The sequence below is a fragment of the Mastigoproctus giganteus genome, chromosome 1 (assembly GCF_048544385.1).
Source record: "Mastigoproctus giganteus isolate SK-2022 chromosome 1, ASM4854438v1, whole genome shotgun sequence".
Taxonomy (NCBI): Eukaryota; Metazoa; Arthropoda; class Arachnida; order Uropygi; family Thelyphonidae; genus Mastigoproctus; species Mastigoproctus giganteus.
In genome coordinates, this window is record NC_143575.1 from 11,100,834 (window position 1) to 11,124,147 (window position 23,314).

The 23,314-nt window shown below is 34.9% G+C and overlaps 1 protein-coding gene across 2 annotated transcripts in view; it reads left to right on the top strand.

Annotated features, from left to right (window-relative positions):
• The window catches only part of LOC150090550 (protein meiotic P26-like), a 187,433-nt gene that overhangs the window by 120,893 nt on the left and 43,226 nt on the right, over positions 1 to 23,314 (top strand). Inside the window, exons 9-10 of one of the 2 annotated variants that reach the window (XM_090371419.1) lie at positions 3,037 to 3,297; positions 21,187 to 21,268. In XM_090371419.1, coding sequence (XP_090227545.1) covers positions 3,037 to 3,297; positions 21,187 to 21,268 — 343 coding nt within the window. The remainder of the gene's footprint in view (positions 1 to 3,036; positions 3,298 to 21,186; positions 21,269 to 23,314) is intronic. The other variant, XM_090371429.1, reaches the window with a different exon arrangement.

A 23,314-nucleotide genomic window follows, 5' to 3' on the forward strand; every position in this document is an offset into this window, starting at 1 on the left:
AATACACCATAGTTTACCCATAAATTTAACTACATAAGTAGTGTAAAGGCATCGTTTGATTATATCTCATATTGTGGCTACCTTCACAACGAGATACCAGTTATTGCACTATTTCGAATAAATAATGCTTCTCTAGTAGAGGGGACTGCTGTTATTTATCCTCAATGGGCACCACCACCACCCAGATGCATTTCGAAGCATGTTGGCTCACTCATCGGTGGGCAGGCAGGTACCCTGATAATGCAGACATGCCATCACGGTTGCAAAGTTAATTCCACAATATGAGAGATGTCAAATGGTGAAGAGAGATGCCATAATGGGTAAACTATGGTGTATTTACACTGATATTATATAGTTAATTTCAACCCATAACATATTATTCCTTGTGCATTTAATCTTGAAAATATTATCATTATTTTCACCATTTGGCATCTCTCATATTGTGGAATTAACTTCACAACCGTGATGGCATGTCTGCATTTTCAGGGTACCTGCCTGCCCACCGATGAGTGAGCCAACAAGCTCCGAAGCGCATCTGGGTGGTGGTGCCCATTGAGAATAAATACTAGTGGTCTCCTCTACTAGAAACGTTATTTATTCGAAGTAGTGCAATACCCTGGTATCTTGTTGTGAAGGTAGCCACAATATGAGATATAATCAAACGATGCCTTTACACTACTTATGTAGTTAAATTTATGGGTAGACTATGGTGTATTTATACCAATATTGTTTAATTTCATAATTAAACATAAAAATACAATTATTAGGAAACTAATAACATTCTTATTTTATGAGTAGAATATATTTTAAATATTGAGGAAGAAGCATAAAATATCAAAAGAAATCAATACAGAAAAATTAAATGTTGCCAAAAAAAAAAAAAAAAAATGGATATTTTCATAAGTCAGTATGAAACTTTTGTGACATGCTAGTTTTAAACTTGGTGGGGGGGGGGGGGGGCATAGCAGTCCATGGTATCATTGATGTATGCCAAGGTTGAGAGATGGAGTTTATGTAGAAAGCTTGAATAAGATAATGGTCTTTTAAAATAATGAGGCTTTTTAGTTGAAATAATAGCATTCAATATGTAGCAATATGATTATGAAACATCAGATGTAATCTAAAAGATTGAATAAGTGGACCGAACTGGCTAAATAAAGAGGAAAAGCCAGTCACTGACTGATGAATTTTCTACAGTGGACTGTTTAAAGGATTATAAATTATATGGCAAGTGGTAGGAAAAATGGCAATAAAAGTTTTTCGGACAAAGAAAATTTATTACACAGTGGCCTTTGAGAAACACTGCTTTAAATTACTCTAACTGTAGATTCTTTTGACTTTGTGGCTGTCCCAGATTATGCAGAAAATTTATTTATAAACAAAGTCATTTTACGAAATCAATATATTTAGTGTACCTAAATGTTTCTGAAGTTTACTATAGAAGTAGGAACTCAAAGATTTCCCTTTTGGGTAACAAGAGAAGAGATGTCACAGTAACATTTATTAAAATAAATTCAAAGTAAATTAAAAAATAAATTAAAACTTCTCGTAATCTGTTTTACAGTAATAACTTCTTTGATTCATAACTTACTTAAACTAAAACACAATGGATAATAATGAATTAAAATGACTAGGTAATAAGTTCTACAATTGATAATCTTTCTTCAGGTCTTCTTGTGATGAAACTAATTCCACCACAAGAAGACCTGAAGAGTCAAGGCTGGAGGGAGAGGCAACAGTATGGTTTGGCATGGTTGTCAAAGAGAAAAAATGCCCTGCAATTTGTAGTTTCACATTTATTCAACACCCTTGGCATGCTGCATCTAAGGTCAGGGTGAGAAAAAAAAAAAAGTTTAACATTTTTGCCCCAAAATCTTTCTGGTGGAAATCGGCAAAGGAACATAGCTGTTGGTGTCATTACAGAAAGGAACTTAGTTCTAAAATAATTCGTTTGCAAAAATGTGAGCTTCATCTAGTTTAATCTAGCTCACCTGAAAGGAATTAGTTCAAAGAAACAAGTTTGTATTAAGTCATTCCTTTCAAGCTGTGACATGCTCAAAAGATCAGTTATGAAGGGATGGCTGAATTTTTTAATGTTCAGTCATTGAATCCTTAAATATTGATCCATATATATCAGATAGCTACAATCGCCTTACTTCTCTGAACAGTTCTATGTTCAGTAGTTGAGCTTGCTGTTGCAGATACATGTTCAAATGCGTGAACCTATATGCTTTTCACTCTTACTTTAATCATAACTGCCATAAATGAATACACATCACTGAGTAAACCTCTTTGGTCAGTTTCTAAAAAAATACACCCAGTACTTTGGAAACTGACTAATGAGAGCTTTACTGGGTGAAAGCCATTGTCAGAACTAAGAGTGAGCAGACTGTAAACTACCAGTGGCATACCATTTTTTTTATATAATTGTGCATTCATCAGCTTTTCACATTTGAAGATGAAATGGATAGTCATCCATGATCATTAATTAAATAATTTCTAAGCTTCGTTTAATACTAATACAGATATTTATTTCCACACTGTTGAAGACTGAAAAATAGTTTGTTCATTCTCTGCAAATATGAATATTTTACGTTCTGCTTAACTGCTTTATAGATTGTCTTAGTGAGGCATCGCGTTTTAATCTGCTCATGATTTTTTCATTGAATGTACGTTTGACGTGGATGTCCTATTTGCCTGGAGACATTTTTAAATGTTATTTCTGTAGAAGCTTTATTTATTAGTATTACCTTTTTTTTTTTTTTTTTTTCAAAGTTCATTTCAAATATGCAGCTGGAACCATGTACCTGATGAATATTTATTGCAGTACTCTGCATAATATAATTAAAGGAGAACTTTTACTAAAGTGAAATCATTGCATTTCTGGAGTTTTGTGCATCTTGTTTTATTCAGGCCAACTTTTTGCCTTGCACATTCCCTAATAGAGAAGTTCCAAATACAGTGCAGAAATTCATTGCTGACCATTTGATTTCTGTAGATAATAATCTTGTGTTTTTAAGAAGTTTTTCTTTTTAGGTCAGCTGATGTTGAATGGCCAGGTGGTTCCAGGTCTCACATTAGATTCTTTAGCTCAGAGGAATGAAAGCCCACCTCATAGTCTCAGATGTTTACAGGCCCCATCAATGGACACTGGATTAGAAAATTTATTGAATGGAAGAAATGCATTAACTTCTACTCAAGGCAGTAGTCCACATTTGGACACTCCTTTACTAAATGGAATTACTACTCTACCCATGTCGCGCAGTGTTCCACATTCGCCCATGATGTCATCAACTGGTAGGTTAATTGCCCTGTAATTCGACATCTTTATATTTAAAAAAAAAAAAAATCGTGTTAGCATTTATTTTGGAGTCCGCTTCTGTGACATTTCATTCATTTTTTTATTTATTTATTTATATTTTTTTTTAATCTTGAATTCGTATGGAAAAAAAAAAAACTGCAAATGCCAAAACAAGAAACGCAAAATCTGCAATAAGTATATTGTAACTTATAGCTTTGAAAGGGCATGTTGAATAAAAGGGTGGGTTTTTTTTTTTTTTTATTATGTGAATAATATGGATATGAAAGGCAAAAATAGCATTAAGAATAGTGATTTGATTAGCATTACTTTGACAACAAATAGTCATGCCACTGATCAAAGATTTGTGTTTTATATAATGAAGTGCAGTATCTTAAGTTGTTGGCAGATAATTTGGTAATTACGACAAAATAGAGCCATGAAAAAAGAGATTTGTGAAGAAGCAAGAAATAGTTCAGAATGAGTAGTAATCAATAATAAGTGGAAGGATATAGAGAGAGAGAGAGAGAGAGAGAGAGAGAGAGAGAGAGAGAGAGAGAGAAAATTTTGAGCAACGGGCAAAAGAACTGAATTATTAATAATACATAGAGTATTACTGGTGTATTGCATAATCAGTACTAAGTTACAGTCATGGTGACTGCTGCGAGAGAGAGAGAGAGAGAGAGAGAGAAATCATGTAATTAGAAGACAGAGGATTATGTAGAGACTTTGTTTTGCATTAATCTATGAAAAGAAGAAGAAAATTTTAATAGCAGGAATCCTAGTTAACCAGATGGACTTATGTGCATAGTAATTAGATTAGTTTAAAAGCAAATGGTATCAGGATTAAACAAGAATAATCACTTCTTTCAAGTGTATAAGCAGTGAAATTGGAGAGCACTTTATTAAAATTCAAAAGAAGTGTATGTGATAAGAGCTGAATAGAGAATAGAAAAAGTTATAATAGAAACATTGGCCCACATAATGAAAATAATATTTCCATGTAATACTGGATGTAATGATTATTTCCAAAAACAGTAAGCATAAAAAAACATGTTTCTGTTAATACTATGGAAAGGATTAACAGGGATAAAATAAATTGAATTTATCTTGAGAATCCTACTTAGAATGACTTTTTTAGAAATTAATAGGAAGAGGTGACAGAATATTAAACTTTTGTTTATACTTCGGGAGAACCATGAAGAAAAGAGGAGAGTTGATAACTTCATTATATTTACATATATTCTAAACATTTTATGATATTGCTCTCACTTGAAATTTGTCTAAGTTATGTTTCTGATAAGTTGCACGATACTCATACTATGTAATTTTCTTACAATGTGTTTGTAATAGGTGTTCAGACCAGAAGTATTTGTGTGTGACGGGGAAGGGGGGGAGGCATCTTTTTAACAATGAAACAAAAAAAAAAAAAAAAAACTCTTTTAGCATAGATAAAATTTCATGTCTAAGTTTAAAAATACTTAATAAAACTTAGCTAAATTTGGTATGATACTGACACTACATATTCTTTGAAAGTATTTTATTTTCAGTGCTTACTTTGAATGGATCATATTACTGTTTTTAACCCTATTGAGACAGCTTACAACTTTCTAGAAACTGTAACCTTACTCCTCATTTGCCAGAAACCGATTTTGTTCCACTTAAGATTAATATTGGCAACTGTCCTATCGTTAATGATAGGTGAGTGATATTATGGTGTTATTAAATTCAAATTAATTGAAACTTTAAAAAATCGGTAGATGGGATAATACTAGGGTTTGCATAAAACCGAGAAATTTCAAAACAGAGTTTAACCGAAGTTTACTCTTAAAACTGATTTTCTCAGACTTAGGGAAAATAATTAAAAGCTTATAACACAGGTATTTATTTTATCTTGGGTAGATTGTACAAATCGTAATCAAATCTTTTAAACAAAATCTATCACCTCTTATAGTAAAAAAAATTGAAATGCTCCAAAAAAAGTAACCAGCTTGAGATTATACAAAATTACAAATTGTATTCAAATCCTTTGAATAAAAACTATCTTCTTGTATAGTAAACAAAAATATAATAAGCCCTATAATAATAAATAAATAAAAATAATGTGAAAAAAAAACAGCTTGGGGAAATTACTTTACTATTTATTGCTCGGCTTTTTTCTGAAAATGATCCTTTAAAAAACACAGTATATTAAGCATTTTTCCTGATAGACTTGACCTTATTTTTGTGTTAAAGAAACCAGTGATCGAAAACACTCTCAGATTGGACACTTTTTGTTTAATGGTCAGCAGTGTTCTATAAACTTTCTCCAGTGTTTCACTTCTACTGCTAGTTGCCTCCAAAATTTTAAATTCTTTGCTGATTTCCAATTCACTCGGATATTTTGAAGGCTCTTCAGTTAATCTCTTTATTACACTATCATACTCTCGCATGAGTGTATCTCCAACATCGGAACTAGACGAGTCTTTGTTTTCTTCTAAAAGAACAGTTTGTTTATTTTCAGTTTCTTCATTCAACGCTAAGACTCCTTCGGGATGTTTTGCAAATAATCTCTGATAAATCTCTTCAGCATGCTTTTTCAAAACTTGCTTACTTGGAAAATCAGAAGTTCTTGAACCTGAATCTTCTTTCCTAAACTTTTTGGGGTTGTGTAGATAGCTCAGCAAAGCCACAGTTTGGCAATTTCATCTTGCATTGTAACGCTGCAAAAGGCTTTGGTGAAACTTTAAAGCAAATGGGTTTTCTGCTGTATCAAGCTTAGCAAGCAGAAATTCTATTGAAGATTCTGCTTTAAGTAAGTCTGTATCTTCTGTGGTTATAGCCTTCAGAATCATTTCAACTGGTCGCAAAGTTCCATATAGCAATTCAAGTGTTTTCCAGTCATCGTCAGACACAGCTTCATTTGACAGTACTGCATATAGAGCATTTGGAATGCAATTTTTCAATTTCAAAAATCTCTCAATCATATAGAATGTGCTATCCCATCTAGTCTTGCAATCTAATATAAGTTTATATTCTTTCCCATTAAATTTTGCTTTAACAAAATTTTGTAATATGTCATTTTTGGTAGGCGATTTTCGAAAAAGCTTACAAATTTTTCTGACTTTGTTAATAGTTTGTGCAATATTGGCCATTGGATTGAAGAAATAAATGAGCTCATCGGTAAAGTTGGTTTGATAAAGCATGCCTTGCTGTCTTTCTTAATTTCTTCATCATCACTACTTTCTTCATTATTTTCATTTTCTTCATTGTCTTTGGGAGACTCAGAGACTGTGGCACCATAATTGATTGCTTTTTCATGCAGTACATCTATAACTGACAGATGTATACAATGGGCTATACATCGTCGATGATTAGGCATAATTTGCTTGCTAAACTGAATCATCATTGCTGCTCCATCGGTGGTGCAGGCAACAATATCCTCATTCAAGTTCAAACAAAATTCCTTCAAGTGTCCATTCACAATTTGCTCAGTTCTTCTGCTATCAAGTGAACCATTAATCTCAATAAGACCTAACGACCAATGATTGTCTTTTGAATGCACATTTATATTCATATACCTTTTATTCTGTATAGAAGTGTATAGAAGTATATTCGTCTAGAGTCAATGAATACCGTGCACCCAAAACCAGTTAATTTTTGAAATGCTGAATGAGTTCTTTCTTAGTTTTCTAATAATTTAGAACCATATTTTTAATTCCATTCACTGAGGCTGGTGGTAATTTATCGTATTTCTTTCTCTGAAGGTGAAGGCTTGATTGTATAAACTCAGTCTTGGCAATTGAATTAAAAGAAAATCCATCTAAAGCAGCTAATTTTGAAATCTCTTCTTCCATAGATTTTTTAACGATAAAGTTTTCTAATGTTCTTACCATTTTTACGGGAGGTTCACTGTTATCTTGTTTAATGTCAGTCTGATGCATTTTCTTTAAATGCAACATCAAAGATGTAGATCCTCCAGATGACTTCATTATCATCTGACATTTCGAACATTGTGCTTCATCTTTGCTTTTTCGAGCAAAATAATTCCATACATTTGATTTCATCTTAGACATATTAAGAGTAATAAATATTAATTAGTAGGAATTTATATCACCAACAATTTTAAATAAAAATATATTAAAGATAATAAAGGCACAATACTATGTGTCACTCCCGCAAGCACTGAATGAAGAGTCTAAACGAGGCAAGTTTCAAAATTTTCACGAAAGAAATTTTTTATTTATTTACTTGCAATTTTTTTTCCCACAATTAAATCTATTGTATTTTCAAAATTACATAAAAGCTAAAATTTGTCTGCAAATTTAATAGGAATAAAGAAGCAAAAAACTTTCTACGATTGAAATTTGATGCAATATTCAGCAAATCTGTTTCTAGTGGGTAACCATCAATAAGGCGCGTTCCATAACTTGCCTGGCGAACAAGATAGATGGAACGGAGAAATGTTGAGCATTTTCTTTTACGCTATCGCACCGACTCACTCAGTCGTAAATGAGTACACCTGCATCGTGCCATGATGCAGGTGGGAAGATAAAAGTAGGGGTACTCCTAGATTTGGGCCACTTGCCCACGAGATTTGTACCTTAAAATAAAATAAAAAACATGTTTAAAACATAAAGCAGTTGAACGATCCAGACAAACAAACAAACAAAAGAAAATGTGTGTAACAAAAAACTACATTTGAGGGCTAACTAAAAAAAAAAAAAATATTTGAATCCGGTTTCGAAGCTCGGTTTCAGGTTTAACAACTCAATATGAAAACTGGATTTAACCGGTTAATAAAACCGGTTTGCAAGCCCTAGATAATACATATATTTTTTAGAAGACTGACTTTTTGTTATTAGTTCTTAATGAGTATAAAAGTGTATGTTGTAAAATCTTGTTTTTCAGTTAATTAAATTTTTGTGAATAGTTGTATTAGAGCCGACCGGGCTAGCCGAGTGGGTAAAGTACCTGCCCGGCAACCCAAAGGTCGCGGGTTCGATTCCCGCCTCGGGCTTGGATCAAAGTACTGCAAAAACCTTGGGAGGTGCAATATGGCCACAGAAGCCGATGCGCCAACAACTACCAAATCAAAAAAAAAAAAAAAAAAAAAAAGTTGTATTAGAGAATTTTAGAATTCTAATTTTTAAATTTAAATTCGTTTAAAATCAGTTGTGACTCTGAATTTAACAGAGTAACCTATATTTATGGTGCAGATTGGTACGCTATTTTTTTTCATGGCTTTATAGCATGTTTCAAGGCTGTTTACCTTCACTTCTTTCTAGCCTTTGGCTTGATTCTAGTTACTTAGTTGTGCTGTGTTTCAAATGAACCATTACAGAGAAATATTTTTAAGTGAAGCCCATGTTTGCGAAATTCATCATGTGCATCACTGTAAAAAATAAAGAAAAGAAAAATTCTTAAAACTGTTTATTGGAGAGAAATTAAGTGTAGCAGATAGAAAAATTAGAATAGGGAAAAATTTTCCCCTCCATTACTTTTGTTAAATAATTGTTAAACAGGCAATGGGTGATAACTTCAGAATTTATATTGTTGTTATCAGTTTGATGAACTTACTGTAGAATATAAACTTTAATGAATTCGCAGAGCTATCCATGACATTAGTTTGGCTATATCCATGACATAGGTTTAGATCTAAACCTATGTAGTTCTGCTGGCTTGAACTTTCACAGCACCACAGATAAGCAGTTCATTTTTTCAGCAATTTAAGCATTAGAAGCTTGACTGGTGGAATGTCCACTGATCAGTAGTAGCATTTCTAAATTAAGGATAGCAAAACCTCCGAAGGGTTTTTTTTTTTTTTGAGCAAAAAGCATAAACTTGTTGTAGCCATGCCTTAAATTTTTCTTATTACAGAGATTGTAATTTTATTGGAGCTAAAACTATGTATACCTCGATATAACATGGATGTCAGGTGGCCACTTTAATACCTGCTTTATGAGCGAAGCACATTATAGCTGAAAAAAAGTTTACCATTTTTCCCCCTGGTTTTTTTTTTTTTTTTTTAACATAAATAGACTTTTCTTAGTAAATAAATACTTTATTTACTAATGTTTTATGAGTATACAGACTAAAAGACAGAGTATTAAAGATTATATCATTCCCTTTGTATTCTGTTAATATACAATGCTGTAGAGCGTCGCCATCTTGTGGATGGCCCTGTTCTCTTTGGTTACGTGGCACGTCTTGATTGGGTTGGTTTTCTTGCTCACTTCAAGGTGCCATCTTGTTTGCTCTCGTTTCTGTGGGGCGACGCCCTTTTTCCGTCTAGTCACTCAACTCACTATCTTTTAGGACAAAATCCCCGCCCTCGGTCTCCAGAAATTATATAACCCCTGTGACTGCAGCAAAGGATTAGCGTTGTGTTAAAGGATCGACCAATCACAATGCGTTGACTCGATACCCCGCAAATCACTTATTTTAGTTGGTTCTTACCTGTGCTGGTGTGATTGGATATGGGCAGAGAGGATGAGACTTAGTAAAACACATAACAATATTTATTATCACAAACCAAACTAAATATACAACACTTGCACTCTACTTAAGTGATCAGTTTAACTAGTGGCATTCAGGCATTAGTTATATTTCATAATGTCAAATGTGTGAGTCCGTATTAAGCTAGTACATTCAGCCCTTCATAGAAATCCTGTATTTTGTCTTGCGACGTTACTCTTCACAATTCTTACCTTTTTGTAGCATACTAGATTATTCTAGGTTAATCGTCCAGAATACTCATAGACCCTTTTTGGTACTCCTCATATTCTGAGGCTAAACGTGGGTGGGTGGGTGTGTTTGTCTCCTGGCTTGTTAACTCTCAGTGAATCCTTCATTATCATCCGGAGCTTAGCGCTTGATCACGCTCGATTATACTGCACTTTCTTATGGACATCAGGATGGGGATTTTCGTGCCTATGGGAGCATTCTAGTCGTTTAACCTACATTGTATTAACATGTAATTCATTTGTGGTTAGAAAAGAAGCATTGAAAAGGTTATCATTTTAGTTTCAGGTTTTGATTGTTACATTCACACGAATAATATAATTGCTTACCGGTTAATTCGCTCGCTCCTAGAATTCAGTGATAAGGCCTCCTTCTTTCCAGCGAAATCTGGGCGGGGTCCTCTACTGGTTTTCGGGCGACTTTTCTAGTGGCCGTTCTTCTTCTCCGCCTTTTGTCTCTCGCTGCTCTGGCGATTTTTCGACTAGATGTTCGTCTGTGAAGAGCCAACTGTCCTCTCCTCTGTGTCCTCTCTCTGTCTGCTTCTCAGTCGTCCCTCTCTCCCCTTTGTCTGACCCAGCCCTCCTGTATTTATCTCGGACTTGGGCGCTACTTTCTCTCTTCAACTTTTTTCTTTGTTGATTACTCAACAATGAGGAATTCTTCGCTCCCTCCCAATGACCGTGGGGGAAGTCGTAAATATGACAGAACACTGTTCTTTTAGTTGCCCAAGTCTGCGTCACAGGCAGGTGTGAGCCTGGTTTAGCTATCAACCTAAACCTTCCTTTTTGTTTATTATCGTTAGCGCGGGGCCCGAAGTTCTCGCTGACTCTTTCTACCCCCGTTACGATCCCCTGTTCAGAGCGAAAGTAAGTTTGTGTTAGTCATGGGCTCTTGCTTTCTCATAGGCTTGCTCACCTCTTCTCTTCAATACTTTCAGTTTGGCTTTCCCTACTTGAATATTAAGAATTCTAATTGAAAACTGTTTTTCGATAATTTCGCCCTAATACCCTAAATATCGGTTTTATTTATTGAACAAAGAATTAGATTTATCTGATCGTTGTGAGCTGAGAGTTTATCAGCCTCACAATGGTATTATCGACTTACATTTTATGCATCCATTCTGAAATAGTCATTTAATTTGTTGGAACTGATGAAAGCATTTTTTCAGTAGATAATTCTTAATAGTGGTCATATGCAGTGAATGAAAATGTTCAGTATCACTCCAACGTTCTGCCCACACCATCACCTCATTAATGTTTTCTGGTGCTTTTTCCTTGCACAGTCATCCACATTTCGAGTCACTCCCTATGTAGTAGTAGTAGTGGTGGTGGCGGCATGTGATGCGAGAAAGCAAGTGTATGAGCTTATGCAGCATCAGCCAAAAAAAAAAAAACATCACACCATTCCCTCCAAATGCCTGTCCAGTTCCTCCTTAAATTTATTCAACCTATCAACTTCCACAACAACAGATGGAAGTTTGTTCCAGCAATTAACCACCCGCTGGCTAAAGGCAAATTTCCGCACATCTATTCTACATCTGTCTTTTCTTAATTTGAATTTATGCCCCCTTAGGTTCGTAATCTGAACAAGTGGAAGGATCCCATCAGAATTCAGCGTGCTCAACCCATTCAAGGCCTTTTATACCTCAATCAGATCACCGCACAGGCGCCTAGTCTCCAGCCACTGCAATTTGCAGAACTTAAGCCTCTCTTGGTTAGAGGATCCCTTCATTCCCCTCACCAATCTTGTTGTCCTTCTCTGTACACGCTCAAGTAAATCTACATCCTTCCTAAAATGAGGCCTCCAGACCTGTACGCAGTACTCAAGGCGTGGCTTGACCATTGTCTTATACAGAGGGATAATCACCTCCTTTTCCCTGCTAGCAAAATTCCTATATATCATTGACAAAACCCCATGACCTGCCCTGGCAGCCTGTCTGCATTGCTCAGAAAACTTCATATCTGACTGCACAATTACTCCCAGGTCTTTTACATTTTCTACCACCTTAAGTGTAGCACCACACAGTTGGTACGTTTCTCTGGGGTTACTTCTACCCATATGCAGTACTTTGCATTTGTCAAAGTTAAACTTCAGTTGCCACTTCTTAGCCCATCTGCCCAAATTATATAGATCCTGTTGCAGTAGCACACTGCCATTACTGTCATTAACAACCCTGCCAACCTTTGTATCATCTGCAAACTTCGACACTAAGCCTGATATACCTTCATCAATATCATTAATAAATATACAAAACAACAGTGGACCCAACACCGAACCCTGTGGGACTCCACTAATAACATTAGTCCAAGAAGAGCAGCACCCATTGATTACCACCCTCTGTCTTCTCCCACTCAACCATCCTTTTATCCATCGTAGCAACTTACCCTTAATACCATTCTGCTCCAATTTGTACAATAGTCTTCCATGCGCAACAGTGTCAAAAGCTTTTCTGAAATCCAAATATATGATATCAAAATTATTTTTTGCATCCAGTTCCTTTGTAACCACATCATAATAACCAATCAGATTTGTCAGACAAGACTTTCCCATAACAAACCCATGCTGTGTCTGAATTATTGCTGCAGTCTTGTCTAGATGATCCTGCAATGCATCTTTAACCAGTGACTCCATTATTTTACCCGGAACAGAACTTAAACTATCTGAGAGAATGTCTGTGACAACCTCAAGGATCTTAGCATTTATATTTGTTTAGGTTTAAAATTTTTCATGAGAAAAATTATAATGGGTATATTTTATTTTTATATTGAATGTATTAATACGAGGGGGGGGGTATCGAGAAGTTCATACCCTGACCTAAATAAAACATCAGTAGGAAGATGCTGTTTTTAATATAAGTTGTCTACATATTCAATAACTTGACGTGTGAAATTTCATTCCCGTAGGTGATTGTACACCAGAGGTAGAGCCCGGAATCTGAGGAAGGAAGCTATGGTTGACAAAGTGGAGTATCAAGCAGTGACGAAGTTCCTGCATTTGCCGGGCAAGAAAGCTCAGGAAATTGATGAATAAACGAAAGCTGTGTATGGGTAGAATTGTCTATCCTGTGACACTGTAAAAAAGTGGAAATGGGAGTTCAGTGTAGTCATACAAGTGTCTTTGAAGAGAGAAGGAAGGCCATCAACATCTACAGACAGTGAGACAGTTGCAAAGGTTGGGCAGCTGGTGCTCAGTGACAGACGTGTGACAATTCATTTCATTGCAAATGCAGTGGGAATTAATTATGGGTCTGTCCACAGCATTTTACATGATCATCTGCACATGTCTAAGGTCTCCGCACAATGAGTTCCAAGGTTGCTGATGCCTTTGCAGAAGCAGTGTTGAATGCAATGTTCTTGCCAACTGTTAGATTTGTGTAATGCTGATGTTGAGAACTTTTTTTGGTGTTGGTGACAAATGCTGGGTGTACCCGGGTATGATCTGCTTTGATTCAGCTCAGGAAGTCATCAATCAAGTGGAATCGTGGCTTCAGGCAAAAAGTGCGGACTTCTATGATCAAAGCATTAAACAACTGATCCATAGATGGAAGAAACGTGTTACTATACATGGAGAGTACACAGAAAAGGATTAAATTTCCTGTGAAGTTTCAACTTTCTAGGGCTATTATTTCTAGGTAAGGGTACGAACTTTTTGACCCCCTCGTATATATTAATCCTAAGATGGGTAGATGGGGGAAATTCATGACAAATGATAAATGCTGCTTTGTGTGCATTTACAGATATCACCCATGTACCTACTTGTGTTATAAAATTAACTCTTTGATGCTGTGCTCCCAAATGGTTCTCATTTTTAGAGTCCTTAATCTAACGAAGGACCCTTATAATGTCACTCGCTTGTCTGCCTGTTACAGCATTGTATCTCTGGAACCACTCCACCTATTGACTTGAAATTTTGCATGGGTTTGTAACATCATGTCGGCCAACATAACACCATATTGATTGTTGTTGACAAAAATTTGTTTAAGAAATGGGGGATGAATGTGGGGGACCAAAATGTTGCCAACAACCTATAGCTTATTAGACACAGTTGGAAAGAACTCAATGAATAGGTTTAAAATACATTTTTAAAATTAAAAATGGTGGTGCAAATCAGGAAAATGAGTAATTTTCGTGTCCCCCCCCAACTCTGTTTCCGTAGCTAATGGAGCTAAAAATTTACAAATCACATTAGCTATATGTTATTCGATACTTATCAAGAGAAAACTTTTCTGATTGAAATCTGTCATTTACTTTGTGTTAAAATTAAACAATTTTTTATCGCACTTCATTAGCACACTTCTTTGTACTAAGTAACTCTCCTTTTGGTGACAAAAAGGTTGCAAAATAGTTAGTTAATAATTCTATAAAGGTCATTTATAAATTTTGCAACGAGAAGTATTTTTTAATAATTTTCAAAGCTGGAGTTGTCCCAGCAAGAAGGTACTTGAGAGCCAGTGTTGAGGTGGCAGTGGCGCGCATGTGTGGAGTCTTGCACGGCCCTCATCTGCCAATCACTTCTCCCCCAAGACTTTAATCACTTCTTCCACCCTTGGAATTCACAACAACTGGAAAGACTTAAATAGACAATGTTTTCGTTAGTTCCTCAGTTTTAGGCCAAGCCGGGGTACTAGAAACTTTTCTTTTTTTAGTTACCATAAAGCTCTCTATTTGAGATACTACACTAACAACCATTTGTGACTATGGACCCTTCATCCTGAGTGCCCGGCACTCAGTAGCTGACCAGTTTTCTTGTATTGGTCTTTTTCAATTTTTTTAGAAATTATACCTTTTTTATGTTGTAATTAAAGCATAGTTAGTCAATCCTTTGGCAATTTCTGCCGTGAAGGGGATTTGTCTTGTACCAATTTACTATATTTATATTTGATAGGGCAAATGAAGATTCTTTCTTTCTTTTCATCTAGTGGTTTTTTTTTTTTTTATTTATCAATAATGGAAAACTTAATGGTTAGACATTATTATCCCAGTGATGACAAACCAATGGTTGTAAAATGTTTTGGTAGCATTCTTAAATCTGCTGTTGAATGCCGTTTGTTTATCTCCTCTTTCATAAATTTTCCTGTATTTTTACTCTCACTTTCTTAAGTATTAACACTTAGTACAGAAAACCTGTCAGCAAAACTGTGGGACAAGTGTTTTTTTTTTTTTTTTTTTTTTTTTACATTTTCACTTTTTATTAGCTAGTTTTTCATTTGAATCCTTTATAAATTTCTTATGTCATAATGTAGATTCTATGAGTATCAGCTATAAAACAGTTTGGTCATCTGTGAGATAAGTGTGTGTAATAATTTTTCCATTTTGTTGAAAAATTTACTCTCATCCACAACCATTGAATCATGTGCACCTAGATGGAGTAGTGTTATGTGAGTAGATTGAAATTCCTGTGCATTGTTCCCTTTGCTCACATACTTTTAAAATATAAGATTGCTTCACTTCTTCCAGTATTAACATAATTTGTAGTTAATATTCTTATACTTTACTAAATAAAAATTGTATTAAAAAATGGAAGTTGTGAATTTTAGTAATTCTTTATTATAGATTTGACTTTGAATTCTTTTCTTATATAAGAAGTTTTGCTATAAAAAAAAAAATAAGTGAAAGTTTTTGTTAGGCTTTGTGAAGCCAATTCTTGCACATAATTATCAAGCACTTCAAAGGGATAATTTAAAATTGTCAGCATCTATAAGTGCAACGAAAGATGGGTATCATAGCCTTTTATCTGAACAAAGCAAATGTGAATTCTTACCAGCATCAGAGGTTATCAATGGCTGCAGTAAGGCACCAATCAATGTAGAGCATTGTTTTTCGATTTGTGTTACTTCATGATGAAGATAATGTCCAAAAGCTGGTGTTAAACATGTTATAAAAAAGTGCATGTATGAATTGCATCAGGGTTTATATTAAAAAATTAGTTACAAGTATATGTTATAAATATGAAAAGTGGATTTTTAAGTTGTGTCCATAAAAGATTGAAAATTAAAATATCATAAGTAAACAGTAATGAATTATTTCATGTCTTTATTCCAAGCACAACAATGGTGGGAAAAAAGTCCACCATATGCCTGCTAATGTTATATTTTTCACATGCTTGGTAAAGGGTTAAAAGTATGAATAAATAAAAGAGACAACATTCTCATTTCATCATGAGTAGAAAAACAAAGGTGAAAATTAATTGTTTTGTGATATATGCTCAAAACCTGTTAATATTACTAGAGGATTTTTTGGTGCAAGGCAAATGTTATGATACGGAAAAAGAAACAAACATCAGCTTCACTTGATGTAGAGAACAATGAAAAACATTCTGAAAACTTCCACCTGCTGCAGCATAATTGTGGATACATCTGCAGTGTTCAGGATATGGCTGAAAATAAAATAAATTTGCTGTTTATGGTGGACTTCTTTTTCCCTATTGGCCTTCAAATAAACCACGAACACCAAATATCAGAAATGGAGGTTTTTGTTTATAGTATTAATATTAGCCTTGTAGTGAAATGAACCATAGGCTATTGCTGCATCAGCCTACTTAATTAATGAAAATTGCAAAAAGAGACAGCCAAAGATGCCGGGCCTGGAGGCAATTGCCTTGCCTGCCTACATGGTAGCTACGCCACTGGTTTGCAGATGTTTTCTCTCTGCATTCTTCAGTGAATGCAACATTGAAATTAAGATGGTTTATTTATTAATTTTCATTGCTTAATTGTAAATTTTTAGTTTTCAATTATCTTAATTTTTAATCTTACTTTTATTTTTCTCTTGAATATACAGGAATACCTCGCATAGTGCGGTTAATTTGTGCCAAAAAAATGCCACGCTGATTGAGGTATTATTAGTATGTATTTTAATGCAATGTGTTCTGACAATTTGATTATATGGGTCAAGTTGCAAAAATATGTGTTTGTTTACTATAAATTTATGCACACGAAGTTCTTGCAAAAAAATAAATTAAAATGATAAAAATGAAAAATACTAGTAAGTACAGTACAAAAGATTTTTTATTGCAGTATGTACTGTATTTTTATTTTGAAAAATAACTGATCAGCTTAGTTTGCACAGTTCTTTTCTTCTTTTTATCTGCATACATCTCTTTATAACATCGAATGTCATTTTGCAACGCCTGCCTTACTTTCATACCGCGTTCGATGTTTGGATCTAGAAGAACTCTCAGCGCCATTACATTTCTTCTTTCCACTCATATTTGCGTATAAAGGTATAACGTTTTTAAAAAAATAATCTTTAATAAAAATACACAGCGAAAAATATTTGTACAGTTTACGCACTGTGAACAACCTCACTGCTCGGAATCTGGACTGTTTACTAATGTATGAATGCTAGCAGAGTCCATATATAATGGGAGTTGCAACAGCAGTCAGCGTAGCCTTGAATCCATAATGCAGTGGCCTCTGTGCTGGCATTATAATACATATATATATACATACATATCAAATGTATTGGTGCGTAACGCAGTTAATTTTTTTTTTCAATTTGTAAACCACGCTATAGCGAAACCTATACTGTTCGAAACCGCGCTATGCAAGGTATTCCTGTAATCTAACTCAGTCAATGTCGTTATTAACAATAATAATTAATACTAAGATAGTTACTTCCTTGTAACCCTGCAGTTACACCATCAGAAAAACACCAAAGGACCAACCTGACAAACTATTTCTTATAATATGGTTACAGCTAGTTTGACTACATACTCTTTACCCAGGTGTCAGTTTGATTGGCTAAAATTGGGATTAACTGATGAGTATTAAGTACTGATTGTTATTTGGTTTTTAGGAGCATTAGCAACTAAGGCCATATTGCTCCGGGGATATGCGGTGGTCATTCTCTGACCTTTCCGCATCCTCCGTATTTGGTGGGCATGGGCACGAACCCCGGTCTAATCAAGAAGCCTGTGCTACGCACTGCTGCTCCTGCCCACCTGGCTACGGAGGCGCCAAGTGCTGATTAGTTGGAATTAAGAATGGTTAGTAAAGATTTCCTAATCAAAGAAAAGCCTTGGGCTATTCATTGGAATCTATTGAGGTTATTGATTGGGCCTTTCCTGGTTGTAGTATTGTTTGTGCTGGGTTTCTTTTAATTGGTTCAGGACTTGTTTTTGGTGAATATGTGGACCTGGTTCTGATCTTTTTGCTTTCCTTTGTATTAGTTTGTTCTTTTCTGTTATCCCAGGTCATATATTAAATAATTTCCTATTATTGAATAGGAAAGCTAATAACTGTGCCCTCTGTCCATAAGTGTAAGTTTGGATCTGATTTTGTTGTTCTATTTATTAACTGTCTCTGATTTGTGTTCTTTGACTCTGAACAATGTTTAATCTGGCTAATGTAGGCATTTTTACAATCTCTACAGTAGTGTATACAGGAGCTTCTTTCATCACAAGGGTTCTAGATTTGGGAGAAATTGGGGGGGGGGGGTTAAGTTGTGAGTTTTTGATTCCTGAAAATCTGGTTATTACATTGTGCCTTTTGTAAATTTTGCTATTTGTTTGCTTACTAAGGGTGCATACTATATGTGTATATATTTGGTGTTGTTTCTTGGGGAATTTTTTTTTTTTGTGTTTTTAATGGTCCCATTTATGAGGCTGTTAGGATACTCATAGTTCCTTGAAGGTTTGATAAATATATATTTTTTTCATTCTGGAGGGCCTGACTTTCAATAGATGTTGCATTTGATTTAAATTTTTTAAGAAAATTTCAGGGTGGTAATTATTTATGAAGAAGTGGCTAAATTTCATTCACATTGTCAATATATCAGCACTAATAGGGTGCTGGTACGCTGACGATGTGATTGAAATTTGACCACATGTTCATAAATTGTTCTTCTGAGGTTGTCTTGAATATATGAAGCAAGATTGGGGATAGAGGAGTTTTTCAATGAATTTCTGTGTTCCGAGAACTGCCTGAGGATGATCTTCACCACTTCCAACAGGATATTTCGAAATAGTACTGGAATTCCTGGAAGATTTTTTTTTATCTTGTCTCATCTATTTTGTTTTGATTTAGTAGTGTCTTTAGGTTTATTATTATTTTATCTGGACTTTGAAGAATTTTGTTATTGTAATCAGTGGTATTAAGTCTTACTACTGCATTACACATCTGTTTTTGAGTTGCATAATTCTTTGTCATTTAGTTGTTTTTTTGCATGTTTGTTCATAATTGGCTCTGTGTAAAACTTTCATTACTTCTAAGTTAATTGTGCTATGCATATTTATGGATTTAATATTCTGGGTACTGGTATTGATCTGAGCCAAGGAATCCAAGTATGGAATTTGCTGGAGGGGGAGGGGGTGGATTTAGGCCTAGATTTAGAGTTTGGTTCAGTTAAATTTTTGTTACTTAGGTTGATTGTTTGGGAATGGTTTCTCAAGGAATGGCGTGGCTGCATTTACTATTAAAAATGGAAACTGGAGATCTTATGTGTAAGATGTTCCTGTCTGTGGAGACTGTGCCATCTGATTTGAGAATTCTGGATGAATGGGGCTCTCTAAAGTTGGTGGAGGTTCTGCTCTGGTGGATGCTCATGGAGTGGCCTGGCCATCCTAGGTAAATGGCTGATCATACTGGGTGACATGGCCCTCTAAAGTTGGCAGAGATTCATCTACTTTGGTGGCATTTGAAGTGGATTGATCATCTTGGGTAAATGGGTCGTCTAAAGTTGGTGGTCCTTACACTGTGGTGGTGGTTTGTGAAGTGAACTATCTCTCTCTTGAGCAAATGGTCTTTCGAGGTTGGATACCTACTTGTTGGGTCTTCTGATCTGGATGAGGTTGGAATGGAGTTGTTCTTGGGACTTCTTGTAAAGCTTGAACTATGTATTGATGGTATAACTTCTCAAGGTTCTGCAGTAAGTTATCTTAACTTTTGATCTTAGTTGATCTTAGCTTTTATCTTGTTTCTTTTACAATCTTGCATTCTGGTGAAATTGTTGAAGTCTGGAGTGCTGAGTTTGTTCCTTAGTATTTCCTGGAGTTCCCTCAACTTTGATGCTCAGAAAATTTATATAGTTTCTGTTATGAGCTATAGTTGCTGTGAGTAATTTACACTGCTGTCCTGATTATACAGTCTGATTTCAAGATTTTTACTGGATATTTAAGTTTGAGTGCCCTGAAGATCATGAGTTGGTTTCTACAGATAATAAGAAATATGAGCTGTTCTTTTGTCCTGGTGAGTTTTTCAGCAGTCTTTTCAGAGAGTGTGCTTCTTCAATAGGTAAGACTAATAGAATGTTTGAATAGCATGTTGCAAGGTTATCTTGATCAAATTGCTTGAAATGAAAGCACTTCACTTGTGGAGGTTCAGAATTTATATATTACTGTAACAGCTAGCAGCTGTATGTTTCATGGATGTTTTGCCATTGTACAGGATCAGGCAAAAACAGTTACCTATTTTTAAAGTGGTGCTATTTCATAATGGTTGTAGTGGGAGCAATGTGGTTTGTGTCCTGGTGTAGAATATGCTAAAGCATTCAGTGAAAATGGAGCAGTGGTTGAATAAACATCATGCATTTATTGTTGATTTTTTTTTTTTTTTTTTAAATCAAGTAACTGTTGAGTTTGCATGGGAATGCGTTTTAAACATAACTGAAAGTCTCATACATCATCCCTGATACTAGGTTAAACCACAAGAATACCCAATTAATACATGCGCAAACTGAAATTGTTCAAGATTTTCTTGCACATTGCATTGTATATTGGTGTTGAGGTAATTAAATATCAGTTTAAGTTGCATTGGGCACCTCTGTAGCGTGGTGGGAAGGAGCAGCAGTGTGTAGCACACGCTTCTTGGTTAGACTGGGGTTCAAGCCCGTCACCACCAAATACGGAGGATGTGGAAAGATCAAGGGAATGACCACCACATATTCCCGGAGCAATATGGCCTTAGTTGTTAATGCTCCTAAAAACCAAATAACAAACAAACAAACATAAGTTGCATTGTTTAGTAAAACCCCTTTGCTCTATTTTCAATATTTTTTTATTTTTTTTTTAGCATACTAATGAATAACATTTAAAATAGAATGCATATGTCAATACTAAACTGTCAGTGCTAACATGCATGCCTATATTTAGTGAAGTAGGAATCATATATTAAAAGAAATTGTAATTTTGTGGCAGACTAAAACTCAATATTTACCTTCCAAAATTAGTAATTCCACCCTTGCCTGGTCAACCTGGATACAACCCTCCTCCTCGCAGTGCCACTGTGAAGCTGAACACGATGCAAATCAGGTAGGAATGATAATATTTAACCCTTGCAACCATGTTTGCAGTTTGTACATCAAATTTTTTTCTGTTTTCTTGTTGCAATTTGGGCATATATAAGAATATTTTCCTTCTTGCAGTTTGCTGGTTATGTTTGAATTTCATATTTTTCTTAGCTGTTATAATAAGCTTGAAAGGGTATTAACTTTGACTATAAAATAGTAACTTTTTAAAAAGCTTATAGTAAATGAGCACATGGCATTAGTATATTCTTAGTTAAAAATTGTTAAAATGAAGGGGGGGGGATATAATATTTTTCAGAAGTAATCATCTTGAGTGGATACACACTTGTGAGATTGCTCATAGAGCTGATGGAAACATTTTTTAAACACACTTGAATGGACCACCACCAATTCCTTTGCCACATTTCTTTTAATGTCCTCTACACCATAATTCATCTTCTTAGCATATATTTGATTTTGGAAAACAAGGGGAGATGAATCAGGGAATTGTTTAGTTTCTAACAAAGAAAGTGATCGGCATTTTTCATATTTGACTTTTGAAAACAGAATTGTCTTGGAGGACATCTTGATCATTATTCCATGCTCTCTCTCTCTCTCTCTCTCTCTCTCTCTCTCTCTCTCTCTCTCTCTCTCTCTCTCTCTCTCTCTCTCTCTCTCTCTCTCTCTCATGTATCATATATATGAAACATGATCGAATTGAGCAAGTAGGGATCATAATAAATGTTTCGAATGAGCCCTTTGCATTCTTGGTCAACTTTTATTCATCAGTCAAATTGTGGGGAATGAAGTAATGCAACGCTTCTGTTTTCCCAAAGAAATATCCAAAGTGTTTCACTATTAATGTGAAGTTGTTTTTCCATCATTTGAAGATTTATCTGATAATCACACACGGTGTGCAAACTTTTTGATTATTTCTGAGTTCAAAGTGTTGTTAGATATTGACAGACTTCGTGGTCATCCCAAAATCTTCCAAACTAGTGAAAAACACACGAGCAAGAAACAGTTTCATTACCATGCACTTTATATTACTATTATTATCATTCCTGTGCTGCCCCACCACAATCAGACAAAAGCTCCCTAGAAATCTATGAAATTTCATAGGGCATATTTTTGTGGAACAGATTGGATTTAAGGATGATATAGTAAAACACATCCTCAGTTCCAAAGCCTGGGATAAAGCCAGATTGGCTAGAGGCTTGGTCATCTTCTAATAGCAGAGTTTGTAGTGTTCTATTTGTAATTATTTATTATTATTTTTTTTTTTTCTGGGACTGGGAGGAGAGCAATCAGTCAGTACACTTCTGGATCAGATTTGGTTTGTCATTGTCCTTTATGGATAATCTTTAGTACAGCATTCCTTTATATTGTCAGGAAGGCGTTTTTTGCCGAGTACTTCCCATATAGTAATGTTAATACTTGAGGCATGGTTTGTGTAACTTTTTCACACCCCCTCATCTTCAGTTCTTTGATTGGTCAATTATGATGCCTATGCAGGCATTATGGCATTAATTAAAAAGTAGTGAGAGTTGATCAAAGTTGTGTTGTATTGCAAACATAAATATATATGTCTTGCGGTATTGCACAGGGAGGGGATGTGACCTAGATCGATACAGCACCAAACAATTTCTGGTATCTTTTTACCTCCTAAAATGAATTCCAAAATCAAAATGAGTTATACGGATATTTTTCTATACGCTACCCTGCTCATGGCTTCATCAAACTTGTATTTAGTAATAAGGTGATTAACCTTTCATGTTTTAGTGTTGGACTGAAATAATTGTCTGTTACAGTTAAGAGTACCACATGATTGTAACATGGACAGTATAGTACTACGTGATTGGAGCATGCGCACTGAGGTGGTGAAAGGACATGAATATCAGCTTATTTTTATTCATATTTTTAACCATTTATTAAATTATGGTGCACTTTTTTTTTTTTCCTGTTTTTTTTTTTTTATCATGTATACTGCTTTCAGAGATATTTATGCAGTTTTCTGTTTTTTAAAAGAATATCATTTTAATTTCTAAAATGATATTCTTTTAAGTTTCCA